The 20,688-nt window shown below is 45.1% G+C and overlaps 1 protein-coding gene across 3 annotated transcripts in view; it reads right to left on the minus strand.

Annotated features, from left to right (window-relative positions):
- Nucleotides 1–20,688, minus strand: part of DYNC2H1 (dynein cytoplasmic 2 heavy chain 1) — a 433,565-nt gene that overhangs the window by 80,515 nt on the left and 332,362 nt on the right. For all 3 annotated transcript variants that reach the window (XM_040426277.1, XM_040426279.1, XM_040426278.1), the window contains one exon: nucleotides 7,269–7,478. In XM_040426277.1, the coding sequence (XP_040282211.1) occupies nucleotides 7,269–7,478 (210 nt within the window). The remainder of the gene's footprint in view (nucleotides 1–7,268; nucleotides 7,479–20,688) is intronic.

The following is a 20,688-nucleotide window of genomic DNA, read 5'->3' on the forward strand; positions in this document are numbered from 1 at the left end:
GCTGGGAGACGTACACCCGCTGCTGGGGTCGGGGCGATGAGCGTGCAAACGAACAGGAAATAATGTGTCAATGAAAGACATGGACACCCGTGTTCTTCTCACATCCGATGGCTGTCTGTATAATCGTGTATATCCTGTGGTTCTGTTTCGAAACACTTCATTAGAATAGGAAATTGGTATATAGCCTGGCTGCTCCACTCCATCCTATTTTCCAGGCAGGGGGTGACCGCTATTGGCAAAAACAATGACGTTTAGAATAAGGCTAAATGCATACGATCAGGATTGTGTGCGGAAAATCCGCACCGTAGGTCATATACATTGTATTCTATGAGAATTTGAAATTCTCAATGCACGCGGTGCAGATTTTTTCAGCGCAGATTTTGACCTGCGGTGGGGATTTTACAATCCGCAGCATGTCAATTAATTTTATTTTTCCTGACCGGATTTTCTCCATTCACTTAGTAAAATCTGCATGCGTAAAACCCGCACCAATTGATGCGGATTGAACGCACGGATTTGCCTGCGAACACCTGCAGATTCTCCGCACATGAATCCTGAACATGTACCCTAACATTTTTAGAAATAGGATTTACAGTACATATGAGCCGGTGGCTGGACACCACTGGTATATACCATATAAACCTAGCACAGATGAGTTCCCTGTTCATCGGAAAATGGGGATTGCACCTCCAGAAGGGTGGCTCTGCCTAAAGCTTGTCCACTACTGCCTGGAAGCGGGCACTTATTACTGTACACTAAAGGTACATGTACATTTTATACTGCGGGTCCAAGAGACACTCACTGTGCACTACATGGATAGGCCTGACATTTCATTACATCACAATACCATCCAGAGGACTCTTCGCTCCCATCTGTTATATGAGGGGGGCACAACCTTTTCTAGTTCAAGGAGCACACTGTTATACTGAACCACACCCAAGGGCCACAAAAAAAACTTTGAGGTATTACGATCTGAAACAGTTATGGCATATGAAAAGGGTAGGCCATAAATGCCTGCAGGTGTAAGTTCCAGGACTCCCTATCAGTAGAAATTGAGGTCCCCCTTCTCCTCTGATCAGCACTAGAGATAGGAGGGGATCTTACATGCCAGTGGATCCTTCTACTGAAGCTTATAGGTGTTCTGGTCACACCCTAGCATTTCACAACATCCATAAACTGCAATGGAGACAGCTACATACATAGGCTAGGTTCACATACGTGGAGCAAACTCCAATAGTCAGTTCCAACAGAGGATCAGATTCCTGTAATGTACCATATGTGGCACAGCATTATACTGCTAATACTGACAATAATGGCATCCGACCGAGATCTGGGCTGCTTTCTGGTATAAATGCTGGATTTCGGCTAGATAAATAACACTGCATGAAGTATTTTGGTTTCTCTGCCGGGAACAGATTGCTGGAGTTCTTATGCATAGATGACTACCTCTCTAAACTCTCTATACTCTTTTCTGGAGCGCCAAGCAGGGGTCAATGGACCCCATTTTCCTGATGTATGAAGGACCCAAAAATGGCGACACAGTGGGCCATTAGAACTTGTCAGTCCCTGCTCCTAAATTGTGTGCCACTCTTCTCTCTGACAAGGAAACTATATGTAAGCAACCAGATGGTTGGAGGCACACAGAATGGCACCGTGGGTCGCATGGGGCCCCCTAGACGGCAGGTGGTCCATGCCTGCTGTATATCTTTGAAGTAGCTGCCCCATAGGGTGAGACCTGTCATATATTCACTGAAAAGGAGAGTGCAGGTAGTGTATTCCACTATTAGGGATGCACTAATTAGGCACCACCCTAAATTCAGCTTCTGGTATGGAGGGGATGCAGCCGGGGCATTCCGATGTAGAAAATGTGGATCTGTTTGGGAATGTGGTATACAATAGGAGAAAATGGCTAAAAAGGCAGTGCTGATCTCATTCCAGGATTATAATGGATTCCAAACCACTTCAAAGGTCTTCTGAAAAATTCAATTTATTGGCGACGCGTTTCACAGTCATACACACTCCATCAGATCTTCTGAAATGTACGGATGATAACCTGAATATCTGCGGCGACTTTGAAGTGGTGTGGAATCCTTTATAACCCTGGCAGTTAGCATGGCCTCCTGGTGAATATCACATACAATGTATTCGGAAAGTTTTCAGACCCTTGCACTTTTTTCTCATTTTGTTATGTTTGTGCTAAAATTCAAAAAAAGACCCCCCACCCCCATCGTCCTGCACCCAATACCCCCACCATGAGAAAGTGGAAACAGAAGTTTAGACATTTTTGCAAATTTATTAAACTAGAAAGACTAAAATTGTGCATGGACATAAGTATGCAGACCCTTTCCTATGACACTTGAAATTTAGTCCTGGGTCTCTCATTTCTCTTGATCATCTTTGAGATGTTTCTAAACCTTGATTGCAGTCCAGCTGTGGTAAAGTCAGTTGATTGAACATGATTTGCAAAGATACACCAATGTCTACATTAAGATCTCACAGCTAGAAATGCATATCGGAGCAAAAACCAAGCCATGAGGAGGAAAGGAGTGCCTGAAGAACTTACGCTGGGTTCACACCAGAGCGTACTGAACGTACGCTCTGTATGCGAGATTGTACGGGCGTTTACAATCGCGCCGCGGAGACAAGCGAACGCCCATTGTCGCGCGTTCCCGGAAGTCTATGTATGGGAACACGCGACACTACGCCCCAAAGAAGCTCCTGAACTTCTTGGGGCGTCGGGTGTTTTACAGCGCGATCGTACGCGCTGTAAAACGCCCAGGTGAGAACCATGCCGATAGGGAAGCATTGGATTCTCCTTGTTGAGCGTTTTACAGCGCGTAGGAACGCGCTGTAAAACGCTCAGGTCTGAACCGGCTGTTAAAGACAGAATTGTGTGGAGGCACAGATCTGGAGGAGAGCACAAAAAAAAAATTCTACTGTACTGAGAGTTCACAAGAGCACAGTGGCCATTAGAATTCTTAAATGGAATAGGTTTGGAACAACAAGGACTCTTCCTAGAGCTTGCTGCCTCTCCAAAGATCCTTTGTGCAGATGGAAGAAACTTCCATGGCGCAGTGGCCAGAAAGAAGCCTCTTCTCAGTAAAAGGCACATGAAAGTTTGCAATAAAAGCACCTAAAGGACTCTCAGACTGTGAGAAACAAGATTCTGGTCTGATGAAACCAAGACAGAACTTTTTGGCATAAATTCTAAGCATTTTCTCCGGATAACACCAGGCATAAGTCACCACCTGTCCAACACCATCCAGACAGTGACGCATGGTGGTGGCAGCATCATGCTGTGGAGGTGGTTTTCAGTGGCTGGGACACGGAGACTGGTCAGCATTGAGGGAAAGCTGAACTGAGCAAAGTACAAAGATATCTTAATGAAAACCTGATCCAGAGTGCTCTGGACTTCAGACTGGGCTGAAGGTTCACCTTCCAACAAGACAATGATCCCAAGCACACAGCCAAGACATCACAGGAAAGGCTTAGGGACAACTCTGTGAATGCCCTTGAGAAGCCCAGCCAGAGCCCTGACTTAACCCAATCAAACATCTCTAGAGAGACCTGAAAATATCTGTCCACCATGGTGCTCATCCAACCCGACAGAGCTTGAAAGGATATGCAGAGAAGAATGGCAGAAAATCCCCAAATCCAGGAGTACACACCTTGTGGCATCATCCCCAAGAAGACTGGAGGGTATAATCACTGCCAAAGGGGCTTCAACTGTCCCGAGTAAAGGGTCTGAATACGTAATGCATGTCAATGCAAACATTTCTAACATTCTGTTTTCACTTTCTCATTATGGGGCTGGTTGAAGGGGAAAAACTTGATTTTTATTTTAGCACAAGGCCACAACATAACAAAATGTAAAAAAGGTGAAAGGGTCCGAACATTTTCTGAATGCACTGTATATCTTTTGAACCAAGCCTTGAAATAATGCAAGTTTAGGAAAAGCCTCTGGAAAGGAACATAATAGGGTCCTCTGCTGCTCTTCCCCCTTCAAACCACAGTTGCAAGGAGTATAAACTGTTTCTCAAGCCATCTTGCCTCTTCAATAAAAACCCCTTACCAGCACTGGTACCCAGTCACCATCACCACTTCACCTTCCGTAGCAGTCGGGACCTGAAATGCGTGAGTTGTGAATCACTGTCCACTCTTCTCTATGTGTCCCAATGCTGGATGCATAAATGAACAGATAAAGCCAATGATGTTAGCCATGGTTGCATATTCTATTGCTATGCAGGAGCCCAAGCATATATTGGCTGCTGTGTAACCATCAGCATGGCCTAGAAATGATTAATTAGGGCACCAGAAAGACTCCGTAATGAATAATTACAATGGAAAACTATATATTTTTTTAAAGGGAATCTGTCACCAGTTTTGTGGTGTCCTAAGGGAAACAAACTAATGACAGGGTTCCTCAGCAAAATACTGGGTCACTCTCTTTAACTGACCCAGCCGCTTTGCCAAAATCTTGTATTGAACGGCTCCAGTGCATAATGATGAGTCCCGAGTATTCATCAACTTCTTGCTTTCCCTCCCACCTGCTACTCATTCAATTGGAAATAACGGTCAATCAGAGGTAGGTGGGCGGCGAGAGCCCTGAGCTCATGACTAAGGGCACTGACTGGCGTACTCTGGAGTAGTGAGGGATTTTAAAGGGAGGGCAGCAGAAAACTGCTCTTTAATATATTTATTAATGATCTTGTAGAAGGCTTGCATAGTAAAATAGAAATTTTTGCAGATGACAAACTGTGTAAAGTAATTAACACTGAAGAGGACAGTATACTACTACAGAGGGATCTGGATAGACTGGAGGCTTGGGCAGATAAGTGGCAGATGAGGTTTAAAGGGATTCTAGAGTAGGTATATCACCCGTAGGGGATATAGGACATAAGCGCTGGTGCACAATCAAATTCAACTAGTCCTATGAAGTTGGCACTATGCTTGGTGCCAATCTGAATAATTAGGTGATTTTGCTGCACAATTAAGTGGTATTGTGATGTTAATAACTGTTGTGGTGGGTCAGGATGTCTAATCAACGGCTGAGAGTGAGCGGACAGTGTGTAATATAAAGGTGTTAGCACTGGGGAAAAAACGGCAAGTGGGAGGTGAATACTGGCATAACTACTATCCTGGTTACCTTGGTTGTTCTTTCTCCAAGGAGTTCCTTATGTCGGTGTTCTGTTATGTTCGTTCTGTATTCTTCTTGTTGTTTCCGTGGGGATGTTGATATCCTTTCAAGTCCCGGCGTTCTTCTTGCTCTCCTATCAGCAGCAGCGCGGCCCCGGCCGGAAGCACGCGCGTCGCGAGGGAGCTTGATCCGTTACCCGGGAAACCTCTGGCGGTGACGTCACCTGGTGCGAGTATGGTGGCCTCCGTGGGGCAAAAGACTGTAACCTACGCGTTTCGGAGCCAAAGCGGGCTCCTTCGTCAGGGTTGACGAAGGAGCCCGCTTTGGCTCCGAAACGCGTAGGTTACAGTCTTTTGCCCCACGGAGGCCACCATACTCGCACCAGGTGACGTCACCGCCAGAGGTTTCCCGGGTAACGGATCAAGCTCCCTCGCGACGCGCGTGCTTCCGGCCGGGGCCGCGCTGCTGCTGATAGGAGAGCAAGAAGAACGCCGGGACTTGAAAGGATATCAACATCCCCACGGAAACAACAAGAAGAATACAGAACGAACATAACAGAACACCGACATAAGGAACTCCTTGGAGAAAGAACAACCAAGGTAACCAGGATAGTAGTTATGCCAGTATTCACCTCCCACTTGCCGTTTTTTCCCCAGTGCTAACACCTTTATATTACACACTGTCCGCTCACTCTCAGCCGTTGATTAGACATCCTGACCCACCACAACAGTTATTAACATCACAATACCACTTAATTGTGCAGCAAAATCACCTAATTATTCAGATTGGCACCAAGCATAGTGCCAACTTCATAGGACTAGTTGAATTTGATTGTGCACCAGCGCTTATGTCCTATATCCCCTACGGGTGATATACCTACTCTATATACACTTTTACAAGGGAGAACAATAGCTCCCCAAAGACATCAAGCAGCAGGATCTGCCCACCCAGGTAGATTGACACAAATCTATTCAATAGGAGCGCAGGGGGGTCTCTATTTTTTTCTTTAAAGGGATTCTGTCACCAAGTTTGGGGCTATAGAGCTGCGGACATGCACGGCTAGATCGCCGCTAGCATGTCCGCAATATACCGGTCCTATAGGGCTGTGTGCTTTTATTTTCTTTAAAAAAGGATTTTAGAGATATGTAAATTATTCTTGTAGGTGCCCAAGGGGCTGCACTAACCTTACTTGTGCCAAGCCGTGCCCGCCTGTGAAGGAGCCCAGCACCACCTATGTCCTCCGAATCTCCTCCTTTCATCACCGATAGATTGCCGGGAGCTCGCGCATGCGGAGTGCCGGTATAGTGTTCCTTCCCTGTGCTGGCATCAGCCTCATGTGCATCGCGAGCTCCCGGCAATCTATCGTTGATGAAAGGAGGAGATTCGGAGGACATAGGTGGTGCTGGGCTTCTTCACAGGCGGGCGTGGCTGGGCACCAGGAAGGTTCGTACAGCCCCCAGCTAGAGTGACGTAATCTCGCGATGCGCGAGCTAGCGCATGCGCAGTTCGTTCCCTGAGGCTGATGCCAGCACAGGGAAGGAACACTACGACGACACTGCGCATGCGTTAGCTTGCGCATCACGAGATTACGCCGCTCTAGCTTTCTGGCGTCAGGGAGCAAGGAGGAGATTCTGAGGAAGCGGGGCGGTGCTGGGCTCCTTCACGCTGGACTCATTTGCATATGTATGAAATCTTTTTTTTTTACACAATAAAAGCACAAAGTTCTATGAGGACTGGGTATTGCGGATGTACGAGTGGCCATCTAGCAACCCATGTCCTCAGCTCTATACCCAAAATCCCGGTGACAGGTTCCCAGAATCTTTGGGATGTGCTGGAGAAGGCTTTGCACAGCAGTCAGACTCTACCATCAACAATGCAAGATCTTGGGGAAAAATTAATGCAACACTGGATGGAAATGAATTGTGACATTGCAGAAGCTTATCGAAACAATGACACAGCGAATGCGTGCCGTAATCAAAGCTTAAGGCTTTTTTTTGGTGGCGACTTTTATTTTTGGACAGGCAGTGTTACTATGTTACTATGACAGATTCCCTTTAATAATTCATTAAGCGTAAAACATAAACTGCGTCCAACATTCACACGTGACATGAGGCTGGGAGACGTCACTTACCTTCTGCTCTAATAAAGCACTTGCTAGCTTCTGTACTTCGGAGGTCAACAATGACGTCCCTCTGATAACCTTGCTCAGAGCCGCCAGGGACTGGTGGATACTTTGAACCAGGCGGATAGCATTGAACTGTTCCAGGATGATGAATGACAGGATGGGGGAGCCGTGCCGCTCTGTTGGAGGAGACACCTTCTGATGGATCAAGTTAGAAGTCTGAAATCAGATATACAAGATATGATTGTTAATGCCGTTAAATGGGCTGTCTCACTTCAGTAAATGGCATTTATCATGTAGAGAAAGTGAATACAAGGCTCTTACTAATGTATTGTGATTGACCATATTGTCTCCTTTGCTGGCTGGATTCATTTTGCAATCACATTATGCACTGATTGTTTTCAGAGGTTACGACCAACCTGCACCCAGCAGCAGTGGTCGCGCTTGCACACTATAGGAAAAGGTCCAAATGTCTATGGTGTTTAGGACCGCAGGAGCATACAAAGGCCAGCTCTTTTTCCTATAGTGTGTAAGCACGACCACCGATGCTGGATTACAGGGTGGTCGTAACCCCTGGATATAAGCAGTGTGTTATGTGATGGAAAAATGAATTAAGCCAGCAAAGCAGACAATACGGACAATCACAATACATTAGTAAGTGCCTTGTATTAACTTTCTCTGCATGATAAATGCCACTTGCTGAAACAACCCCTTTAAGGCCTCATGCTCGCGGCCGTTCCGTGCTTTGGGGGACTGCAATTTGCGGTCCCCAATGCACGGGCAACATCTGAGCGGCAGCCGGGTCGGATCGAGACCCGTTGAACTTGAATGGGTCCGTGATCTGTCCGCACCGTAGTGAATGGGTCCGCATCCGTGATGCGGGGTGCACACGGCCGGTGCCAGTGTATTGCGGACCCGCTGTATGCGGATGCCATACGGCAACGGCCGTATTCATGAGGCCTAAGCATGAGGTTTTGCACTGATACATGTGTGTATTACAGGGAACCTGTTTGGTGTCTGATCTGCAGGGAGCATAGTATAGAGCAGGAGGAGATGAGCAGATTCATAAATAGCTTTGTGGGAAAAGATATATTCTAGTTTGTCACTTATTCATTTGAATTTCTGCTTTTTCTGGGCTTAGAAGTCCAGTGGGTGGTCCTAGTCGGTGACTGACAGCTATCTCTATAGAGGAAAGGTTGCCATTCACTGACAGGACTGCCCACTGGACTCCTAAGCACAGAAATGACAAGTCATATAGTTTTGTGGGAAAAGATTCAGGGCATCAATCTGCCCAGCTCCTCCTGCTCTGTGCCATGCTGCCCACAGATAGCCCTGCATGGACAAAGTGGAAGGATCCCTTTCATTGTGATTGTTTCTAGAGTCCTAAAGACACCCAAAAAATCATTCCCACAGCCCACATTACATTAAATGTCCTTCTATTTCCTACCATCTTGTAGGAGGCAGTGGCGTACATAGAGAAGTAAGGGCCCCATAGCAAGGACCAAACCGGGCCCCACACAGGACAAAAGGGTTTGTGCCTAAACCCCTTTCAATGACCCTTGGGCCATTTATTCCACTGTCTCATTTGCTAGAAGTTGTTTCTTTAGAAGGTAGAGTCCTGACCAGTAGAAGAGGAAATAATCCCAACTAAGACTGGGCCCCCTCTTGCCCTGGGCCCCATAGCAGTCGCATGGTCTGCCGCTATGGTAGTTACGCCCATGCCTGCAGGCAATAGCTACAGTGAATATCCTATGACGCCATGCCCAGATATCACACAGTGGGTAGCTGGACTGCATCCAACAGAAGCTTTAGATATATATACGGATCATTACAAATGTGGAGAGACACTTTGCTGACGTGCCACACATGCAAGTGCAAAGGGTAGACCTGGTCCAGTATATTGTCCTGCACCTTACACACTGGACACTTTGTAATCTACCTGCATTTCCAAAATCTGATGTTTTTTCTGGTCAGGAATTCTGCTTCCCAAATGTCATCAGTGACACTAGCTACTGTACACTGCGCATGTGTGCATTACTGAGAGGGGGGAGGGTGCTGAATCTACCGACATGCCCCGCGGCAGGAATATCAAGAAAACAGCAGGATGCCCTTAGAACCGTAAGTGCATTAAAAATGAAAAGTACTATTAAAATTGCATTAAAGTTTTATGTGTCGTTAGACATTTTATTTATTTATTTATTATACAGTGAAAATTCCTTAAAGGCACAGGAGAGGCCGCAGCCTGTGCCCGGTGCAGCAGCATGCATGTCTCAGGCAGTGTATGAACTGTAGCCTGCTGCAGGGAGGGGCACAAAAGATTAGCTGGTAGCAGCTTTCCGTTATAATGGAAAATAACGGAATCCATAAGACGGAAACCTTTACAGGCAGTCCGTTTTGATCAGTCATAAAAGAAGCATATGGGCAAGCATTATGCTGGACGGAAAACAAAGTTCTGTCGACAGGAAACCAGACGGATCCGTTCTGCTTGCCCATATACTTCTATTATGACGGATCAAAACGGACTGCCTCTAAAGGTTTCTGTCTTATGGGTTCCGTTATTTTCCATTATAACCATGTTATAACGGAAAGTCATAATGGAATACGTAACGGTGATGTGTACGAGCCCTTACAGGAAAGCGGCCTCAAGGAGATTTAGGCTGGGACCACATAGTCATCCTGCGTGACCGAGGATTGTAGTGTAGCATTGCATCATTAGAAATTGACGGGGTCGAAGCCCGAGTGGCAGGTTGTCGCAACCCCAGAATTGCAAAAAAATTAATAAACCCTGCTTGATTGTTTGCAATTGGGGAATCGGGTCGTGGCAACTTGCAAGTCTTGCTGTGACCCCATTCATTTCTAGGGCTGCACTGCGATACTAGATCATGTGACAACTGTCATGCCCAAAATCGCCATGTAGCCCCAGCCTTAGTGACTACAGCAGAATACACCTTACTAAGAAGAATTGCAAAAGCAAAATTCATAGGATTGCTGTTATGCAACGGTCCAGGCAAATCCTTCCAGATGATACACATTGGGGAGTTAATAGATCCTCCAAAAAGCTCATTAGTACCGGAGGACCAGGAAGCGGTGAAGGCTCTGTACTCACTGCTTCCTGGTCCTCGGCTGTGAGGTGGCTGCGCACAGCGTGATGGCGCTCTGTGATCTCAGGCTGTGCGCGCCAGCAGGAGGAAGAGGATTGCGGGCAGTGAGGACCTGCGGCGTCCAGGAGCAGGAGAGGTAAGTGTTTTTTTTTTATATTTTATAAAACATGAGGCTGCTTGGGGCTGATCTGATATTGGGGAGGGGGGGGGGGCTGCAATGGGGGTGATGAGAGGTATAATGGCTGATAATGGGGGATGATGAGAGGCATAAGGGCTGATAATGGGGGCTAAGGAGAGGAATAGGGGGCTGATGAGAGGCATAAGGGCTGATAATGGGGGCTAATGAGAGGCATAGGGGCTGATAATGGGGGATGATGAGAGGCATAAGGGCTGATGAGAGGCATGGGGCTCTTATCTGAGGTCTGATTGGGGGTCATTTACATTGGGGTCTGAGCCGACATCCGATTAGGGGCCTGATCTGAGGTCTTATTGGGGTCTTATTAACTTTGGGGGTCTGATTGGGATAGTCAGCTAAGGTCTGATTAACATTGGGGGTCTGATTGGTGGTCTGACCTGAGGTCTAATGAAAAATATTTTTTTTCTTATTGTCCTCCTCTAAAACCTTGGTGCGTCTTTTGGGCCGGTGCGTCTTATAGGGCGAAAAATACGGTATATTGGGAGAGATTTATCAAATCTGGTGTAAAGAAAAACTGGAGCTCTGAAAAAATGAAAGGTGGGATCTGTTTCTAGGGGCAACTAAGCCATTTTTCCTTTATGCCAGTTTTGATAAATCTCCCCCATTATGTGAGGGAAAGCAGAGGAATTAGAACAGTATGGGCGAGATTTATCGATGTATTGATGGCAGTTGTGTGCTGTACATGGTTAGAATGAGGGCCACATTTTATAAAGCACTTGTTCTACTTTTTCTGCCATAAAAGTCTAGTAAAAAAATAAATAAAATTAAGCTATGCCTCTTTGCTTGAACCTAAAAAAATTCCAAATCTGTCGTCAATCTGGGGGGAGTGGGAGCTCACTAAGTTTTCTGGGGCCCTATGACGTCTGGGTGTGCCCCTTCCTAAAAGCTGTCCTGCTGCAGGTGTAAATAACGCTTACAAATCCCACACCGAGGAAAATCCCATTCTGTGCAACCCCTCTGATCAGATTTTAATCGTTTATTCTGAGGATAGACCATCAGTATTAAAATCCTGGAGTAACCCTTTAAATATATAGTGCATTATAATCTCATGAAATACATTTCCCAGTTCATTTTTATTTAATTTGGATAAAATAAAATTTGATAAAATGATGTGTTGATGGCACACGTGGAACAGGCCTGACCTGCTTCATTACATCTTCCCGTGTGTATTATTTATGCCTTAAAAGCAGCACAATGTATATTTTACCAGGAAGACAACACTGGGGGCCGCCAGGAATCTCTGGCTGATTTCATGCATAGTAACCTAATTCAGTTCACAGATTTTTAGTGTTTATTGATATTTATTTATTTATTTTTGCATCTCCGAAATTCACCATTTTAAATAAATGTAAGCGGCAAGCGCTGGCGAGAGCTGCTCGGCCGACCTTGGCGGCTGCTTGAGGAGTCAGTTCATTAATAACGCGAGCACAGGAGGAGGCTGCGCTGAAGGAATCCGCCGTTTGTGTTCTGATTAATCCGGAGGCGATGTTCAATTACTGTCAGGTGGAAGGAACCAGACATTGCATATTGGAATAATGTTTGGAGTACCCGCCGTAGGTAGATGGGTGCACGTTTCTCACCTCTGTCCTGTACCTTCATGTCTACTTTATGGGCTGTAAAAGGGAATGTATAGGTCCTTGTGGAGGTAACTGGTCACTTAAAGGGGTTTGTCAGAGCGAGAAGAAACTCGCCCCACTGCCCACAAAGGTGCTAAAATAATAAAAGATAATATACTTAAAGGGGTTTGCGGCTACTATGGTATTTAACAGTTGCTCACCTTAAGTATATCTTCCCCATGACTTTTTTTTTTACATTAATGAAGGAGTCACATGGTTTGCATACCTTTAGCAGTTAAAGGGGTTGTTTTACTTCAGCAAATGGCATTTATCACGTAGAGAAAGGTACTACAAGCCACTTACTAATGTATTGTGATTGTCCATATTGCTTCCTTTGCTGGATGGATTCTTTTTCCCATCACATTACACTCTGCTCGTTCCCATGGTTACGACCACCCTGCAATCTAGCAGTGGTGGTCATGCTTGAACACTATAGAAAAAAAATGCTGGAGTATGCGCATTCCCATGGTCCCAGATACCAGAAAGGATGGCACTTTTTCCTGTAGTGAGCAAGCACGACCACTGCTGCTGGACTGCAGGGTGGTCACAGCCCCTGGAAATGAGCAGTCTATAATGTGATGGCAAAATGAATCCAGCCAGCAAAGGAGGCAATATGGACAATCACAATACATTAGTAAGTGCCTTGTATTAACTTTCTCTACATGATAAATGCCATTTTCTGAAGTGAGACAACCCCTTTAAAGTGATCCTCCAGTTAAAAAAAAAAAAAAAAAAAAAATAAAAATATTACATTAACTGGGGAACCAACAGGACATTTAAAGGGGTTGTCCCACGAAAAATATTCTACAGTTTTCAAACCAGCACCTGGATCTGAATACTTTTGTAATTGCAGGTCATTAAAAATGTATTATAGCCACTGATTTATTCAATAAAATGTATCTGTATAGCGCCACCTGCTGTTTGTTATTTTTCTTATTTCTTTGTCTGGCTCACTGAGAAGGTCGCACATGCTCAGTTTGAGTGAAACGCTCGTTCATTGGCTGAAACTGTTGTTCGTGCAGGCACACCAATTATTATTTCTGGGCAGCAGATTGGCAGCGATCTACTGCCCAGAAACAGTGCAGCTGTATGAGGATGAGCGATCGTAATAGCGATCCTTCATCCTCATACTGTGAAGGAGATTGGCGCATGTAAATGCACCTCCACTGAACGCGCAGCCGACTCTGTCAGGAGGGAACGCTTACTTTCCGACAATCTGCTGCTCATCGGCCTAAATCCACCTTAAGTGCAGAGCCGTAAAATGTCCACAAACCCTACAACTATGGACAATCTACTAAACTCTCCAATGTTACAGAGAAAACCTAATTATCCCTCCACCCCCAAAACAAAAGTGCTCAGAGGTGAAAGTACACTCACGAATTTCAAATTTAATTACTACAAATCCTGACAGTAATTAAAGAAGTATACAAAGCAAGCCACGGCAGATAAACAGGTCACCACACACTTTCAATTATATTATCCAGCGGTATAACTAATCATAATAAATGGACTATGGAAGAGACAAAAAGAGATGTTCTGTGCTTTTACAGGTAGTGCATCATTTAATTGGCATTATTACTCCCCCGTGCGCTGGGCCGGGAGGACTCTGTCGGGAAGAGATTTCCTTGCAGATTTTCATTTTCGTGATTACTTTTCAGAAATTTCACTGAAACCTGAGTAAGGTTGTCTTCTTCAAGACATCTTCACCTTAACCCGTTGTCTACTCTGTCTTGGAGTGCAGATCCACAATGGGAATCACTGCACTAATTACAGCATTTACTGCTAGGATATGAATGTGCTTTACACTAAAGAGGCCGATACCAATGAACCCACGACACGGTCTACAGCGCTCCACTGGGGTTGCCGACCATACAGTAAGCTTTACACGTGCCCCTCCACCCCAGGAACCCTTCTCAGAAGCCACTTAGGAATAGCAATTGCACCCACAATTTTTGCGGGTACGGAACTTTTCATTTTAATGGCGCCGTAGTTCCATTCCGCGGCCCCGCAAGAAAGATAGAGCAAGTCCTATTCTTGTCCTCAATCACGGACAAGATTAGTCATTTCTATCAACGTGCCAGCCATGTGCGGTCCTCAAAATGCAGAACGCATACGGCCGATATCTGTGTTTTGCGGATCCGCAATTTGCAGACCACAAAACACTACGGCCGTCTGAACGAGCCCTTAGTCATATGCAGAATTATGCAACTCAAAGTTGAGCAACTTTACAAATATTGCTTTACTCATTTGTTCCAATGCCGAGCTGAATTCTCCCAGCATTCCTCGCTTGTTCAATGTCGGTACTGAGCTTGTTCCTTGGCGGTATATAGTCTTTACATTAGGAACTGTACAGTAATCAGATGAAGAAAGAAAAAAAAACTGTCCTGTTGGATTATAAAACTAAGCTCTTAAAGGGATTGTCCCTCGAATAATATTCTACAGTTTTCAAAGCAGCCCCTGTATTTGAATACTTTTGTAACTGCAAGTGCTGCCCATAATTATTCATACCCCTGGCAAATTTTGACTTACTTTTATTCAACCAGCAAGTAATTTTTTGACGGGAAATGACATAGGTGTCTCCCAAAACATAATAAGACGATGTACAAGAGACATTATTGTGGAAAAAAAACATTTCTCAGTTTTTATTTACATTTGAGCAAAAAGTGTCCAGTCCAAAATTATTCACACCCTTCTCAAACAGTCACAGTCTGTGGGAAAATCAAAAGTTCTATACCATTCCAAGCTGTTCTAAAGCATCCTAATTACCCTGATTAATTGGGAACATCTGTTTTAATCAACTCAACAGGTGAAAAACAGCAGCTCTCTGCAGTTGGTTTGTGGACAGTCATGGCTAAGACAAAGGAGCTCAGTGAGGACCTGCGGCTGCGCATTGTGGCTGCTCACAAGTCATGAAAGGGCTACAAAGCCATTTCTAAATGTTTTCAAGTTCCAGTGGCAACAGTGCAAAGTATTATAAAAAAAAAATACAAGATGTTCCGCACTGTGGAAAATCTCAGAGGACGTGGTCGGAAGCCAAAAGTGACACCTGTGCTGGCCAGGAGGATAGTTAGAGAGGTGAAAAAAAATCCAAGGATCACCACCAAGGCCATCCTGGTGAATCTGGGCTCTGCTGGTGGCAATGTCTCAAGGCAGACAATTCAACGGACACTGCACAAAGCTTGCTTGGCCCTTGCAAAAGCTCATCTGGACAAAGAAGAAGACTTCTGGTCTTCTGTGTTATGGTCAGATAAAACAAAAATTGAATTGTTTGGTCACAATGATGTTTCCTTCATTTAGTGTAAAAAAGGAGAAGCCTTCAACCCAAAGAACACCATCCCCACTGTCAAACATGGTGGTGGGAACCTAATGCTTTGGGGGTGTTTTTCAGCCAATGGACCAGAGAACCTAATCACAGTAAACGGCACCATGAAAAAAGAGCAATACATGAGGATTCTCAACGACAACATCAGGCGGTCTGCAGAGAAACTTGGCCTTGGGCACCAGTGGACATTTCAGCATGACAATGACCCAAAACACACAGCAAAAGTGGTGAAGAAATGGTTAGCAGACAACAATATTAACGTTTTGGAGTGGCCCAGCCAGAGTCCAGACTTGAATCCAATTGAGAATCTGTGGAGGGAGCTAAAGATCAGGGTGATGGCAAGAAGACCCTCCAACCTGAAAGATTTGGAGCTCATTGCTAAAGATGAATGGGCAAAAATACCTGTGGAGACCTGCAAAAAGCTGGTCTGCAATTATAGGAAGCGTTTGATTGCTGGAATAGCCAATAAAGGCTTTTCTATTGATTATTGAGAAGGGTATGAATAATTTTGGACTGGACACTTTTTGCTCAAATGTAAATAAAAGCTGAGAAATGTTTTTTTTCCCACAATAATGCCTCTTGTACATCGTCTTATTGTCTTTTGGGAGACGCCTATGTCATTTCCCGTCAAAAAATGACTTGCTGGTTGAATAAAAGTAACTTTAAGTAAAAATTTGCCAGGGGTATGAATAATTATGGGCAGCACTGTAATAAAAAATGTATTATGGGGACTAAGTTATTAACTGAAATGTATATGTATAGCGCCACCTGCTGTTCAGCCTTGTTCTAATTCCTCTGTACTGCTCACTGAGATGGAGACACATGCTCAGTTCCATCCTCCAACTGCTACCAACCGCAGCACAAAGGACACGCCCTCTGAGAAATGACATGCTCCCCTGAGCTGCCAGCTTGAAATAAACCTTGCAAAGCAATTAGAGATATGAATGGTGAGATCTCTGAATCCATGTGGTTCTAGGGCTGGTTCTAGCTTTGTTAGAAAGAGGTTGTCATGTACTATATGATGTCTGATTTTCATTCTTTTTTGGATTAATCATGGGATAACCACTTTAAATGGGTTCAATACGTCTAGGAATATACTGTAGGCATGCACATGTAGCATTACATGTCGGCTATATAAATACGCAGAGGTCCATGTAATGCATGCAAGTGCTGAGTTCACCATATTTTTTTGTCTGTAGTATTTGCTTGAGGAAGTGGAACCTTCAAGTGTGAATGCGCTCCTATTTTATCTTGGGAGTAGCATTCCTTTGCACTTTTGCCCTTCCTATCCAATAGAGCGCCTTGATTAGGTGGTACATATGGGTGTGCTTGCTCCTCCTCCCATTGGTTGCTTGATGCACATGGAGGTGACTAGGAGCAGCACACCATATGTGCGGCGTCTGCGCTCCTGAACATAGAAGCCCAATGGCTTAGGTCGGTTTAGCGTAGGACCCGCCTGACCTGAGACCACCTTGGCGCTTGGTAGGCGGGCTCAGATGTGTTTTGATCAAAATATATTGACTAAGTGTCTCAGATATTATCATATCAGAGTGAGGACTTTGTCCATATATAATGCTTGCATCTACTTTACTAAGTGCATTATTATCTTATTTCTGTGATTTTCTTCAATAATATGGCCTGGGACATCCGCACATTTGTATATCATATCGTGCAGGATGTTTTTATCTTAGTTTTTTCTGTGGAATTTTTTTGTCTGAGTTCACCATAGCCTTACAGAGCAGGGGACTCAATCTACAAAGTTTATCCACAATAATACGCCATCCGTTTTAAGGGGTTTTCCATTTTGCATCAACATCTTTTCAAATACCGTAATCATTTATGGAGGTCGCTGTAGTTTTGTAATGTATTTTGTTTGCCTTTATTGCTCCTATCTCCCGTTCTGGGATGTCCATGCAGCTCTTTCTTATTTCCTCTAAAGGTGATAGTGTCTGTCTTCTATGGCCCTGGTCCTTCCCTTCCTGCCTGCAAGCTGCACATTGATCTCTAAAAGCAGCCATTAGGGCAAGAAGAAATATACATTACTGTATGATGGCCACAAGACTATTATACTGAGGAGGGAGGGGCTTCAAAAATTGTTGTCCTGACTCCATACAGTACGTCTCCTTGTGGCCCCCATACAGTATAACGTCTCTTTGTGGCCCCCATACAGTATAACGTCTCCTTGTGGCCCCCATACAGTATAACGTCTCCTTGTGGCTGGCTCCATACAGTATAATGTCTCCTTGTGGCTGCCCCCATACAGTATAATGTCTCCTTGTGGCCCCCATACAGTATAACGTCTCCTTGTGGCTGGCCCAATACAGTATAACGTCTCCTTGTGGCCCCCATACAGTATAACGTCTCCTTGTGGCCCCCATACAGTATAACGTCTCCTTGTGGCTGCCCCCATACAGTATAACGTCTCCTTGTGGCTGCCCCCATACAGTATAACGTCTCCTTGTGGCCCCCATACAGTATAACGTCTCCTTGTGGCTGCCCCCATACAGTATAACGTCTCCTTGTGGCTGCCCCCATACAGTATAACGTCTCCTTGTTGCTGCCCCCATACAGTATAACGTCTCCTTGTGGCTGCCCCCATACAGTATAACGTCTCCTTGTAGCTGCCCCCATACAGTATAACGTCTCCTTGTGGCTGCCCCCCATACAGTATAACGTCTCCTTGTGGCTGCCCCCATACAGTATAACGTCTCCTTGTGGCTGCCCCCATACAGTATAACATCTCCTTGTAGCTGCCCCCATACAGTATAACGTCTCCTTGTGGCTGCCCCCATACAGTATAACGTCTCCTTGTAGCTGCCCCCATACAGTATAACGTCTCCTTGTTGCTGCCCCCATACAATATAACGTCTCCTTGTGGCTGCCCCCATACAGTATAACGTCTCCTTGTGGCTGCCCCCATACAGTATAACGTACCTTGTGGCTGCCCCCCATACAGTATAACGTCTCCTTGTGGCTGCCCCCCATACAGTATAACGTCTCCTTGTGGCTGCCCCCATACAGTATAACGTCTCCTTGTTGCTGCCCCCATACAGTATAACGTCTCCTTGTGGCTGCCCCCATACAGTATAACGTCTCATTGTGGCTGCCCCATACAGTGTAATGCCTCCTTGTGGCTGCCCCCCATACAGTATAACGTCTCCTTGTAGCTGCCCCCATACAGTATAACGTCTCCTTGTAGCTGCCCCCATACAGTATAACGTCTCCTTGTTGCTGCCCCCATACAGCATAACGTCTCCTTGTGGCTGCCCCCCATACAGTATAACGTCTCCTTGTGGCCCCCATACAGTATAACGTCTCCTTGTGGCTGCCCCCATACAGTATAACGTCTCCTTGTGGCTGCCCCCATACAGTATAACGTCTCCTTGTAGCTGCCCCCATACAGTATAACGTCTCCTTGTGGCTGCCCCCCATACAGTATAACGTCTCCTTGTAGCTGCCCCCATACAGTATAACGTCTCCTTGTAGCTGCCCCCATACAGTATAACGTCTCCTTGTAGCTGCCCCCATACAGTATAATGTCTCCTTGTGGCTGCCCCCATACAGTGTAACGTCTCCTTGTAGCTGCCCCCATACAGTATAACGTCTCCTTGTAGCTGCCCCCATACAGTATAATGTCTCCTTGTGGCTGCCCCCATACAGTGTAACGTCTCCTTGTAGCTGCCCCCATACAGTATAACGTCTCCTTGTAGCTGCCCCCATACAGTATAACGTCTCCTTGTAGCTGCCCCCATACAATATAACGTCTCCTTGTAGCTGCCCCCCATACAGTATAATGTCTCCTTGGAATGTTATAGTTCTGTTTTTGGGCCTTTTGGTTGGTCAGTGGTCAGAAAATACATGTGTGTGTATTTTATTGTTAAAATTAGTATCGGTAATTGGTATCGGTGAGTACTTAAATAAAAGTATCGGTACTCGTACTCAGTCTTAAAAAAATGGTATCGGGACATCCCTAATTCTTTCCTCCCTCTGGATCAACACAACAGGTTTACAGCTTGGACATGATGGACCTATGTGGTTTTTCTAACCTTACCAACTATGAAACCATGTAATGGCATAAAAAAGGACTTTGGGAGTCTTGCAATTCTTCAGGAATTCAGAAACATTCTCCGAACTGACAGCCAAAATGGACGACTATATTTTGGGCTGCAATGTCATTATAAATGTTATTTGACTAAATATTTCTCAGGGAGGCAAATCCTGTTTCTAGGAATCCATGGTGCGCACTGTGACGGCTTGCTTTTACTATACACAAGCTTATGAGCGTGAAAAAAAATAGCCATTTTCAGCTCTCAGGAGACAAACGTACTGCTCTTATTCCTACGAGCGAAGTGTTTTACGAGTAAAGTCAAAAGAGATCACATGGATGCCATATGCTATATATCCTCCAATTCCTACATTTTCTGTTACTATTATTTCACATACATGTCCAAACAGTGGACTCACGTGACTTCATTACTAGTATTCACCGATTGGGTTTCTTATCGAGGCTGACCCGTTAATGAGTTATCACACAGCCCTGTCTCTTGTTGATGGGATTTTCCTTTACACAGAAATCCCATTTACAAGTGGGGAAAGTATGAGATCACATTAACCAGTAACAATCTCATCGTAACAGAAAAGCCTTCAATGTGCTGAAAAAGAGAGAATTTTTTTTTTTATGTCCTAAAATGAAGGCTGACATGTCACTAAAAGGAAAAATACATTCAGGGGGCAGAGTCAGACCAAGCTGGATGGTGGCCGCTTGAGAAGACCCTCATCAAGCCCTGAGAACAGCGATTTTCTCCCACAATGGTGAAGACACATGGAAGAGACAGGCAAAGGGATTAAAGCTGCACTCCGAAAGTGCAGCGCTCGCAACCTGACATGGAGAAATCCCTCCAGAAGCAGTCAGTCAAGTCCTCGGTGCAGGCATCCAAAATGGCGTCCGCACAGCAGGAGGAAGAACAGCTCAGTGAGGCCTCAGATGCAGAAACAATTATCGGACGTGGGTGAGTCCCTCACTATTACCTGAGGCTTCCTACAGAAAGCTCTCAGAAGAGCGCTAACCCTAATCGCTTCAGATTTAGTGGACCTAAAAGATGATGTCCGCCACATTTGTGATAGAGTTGAAATTTTGGAAAACTCCCACCAGGCTTTGCTAGTTTTTGATATGGCAGTGAAGGAGAATTAGGCC

Source organism: Bufo bufo, chromosome 3 (assembly GCF_905171765.1).
Source record: "Bufo bufo chromosome 3, aBufBuf1.1, whole genome shotgun sequence".
Taxonomy (NCBI): domain Eukaryota; kingdom Metazoa; phylum Chordata; class Amphibia; order Anura; family Bufonidae; genus Bufo; species Bufo bufo.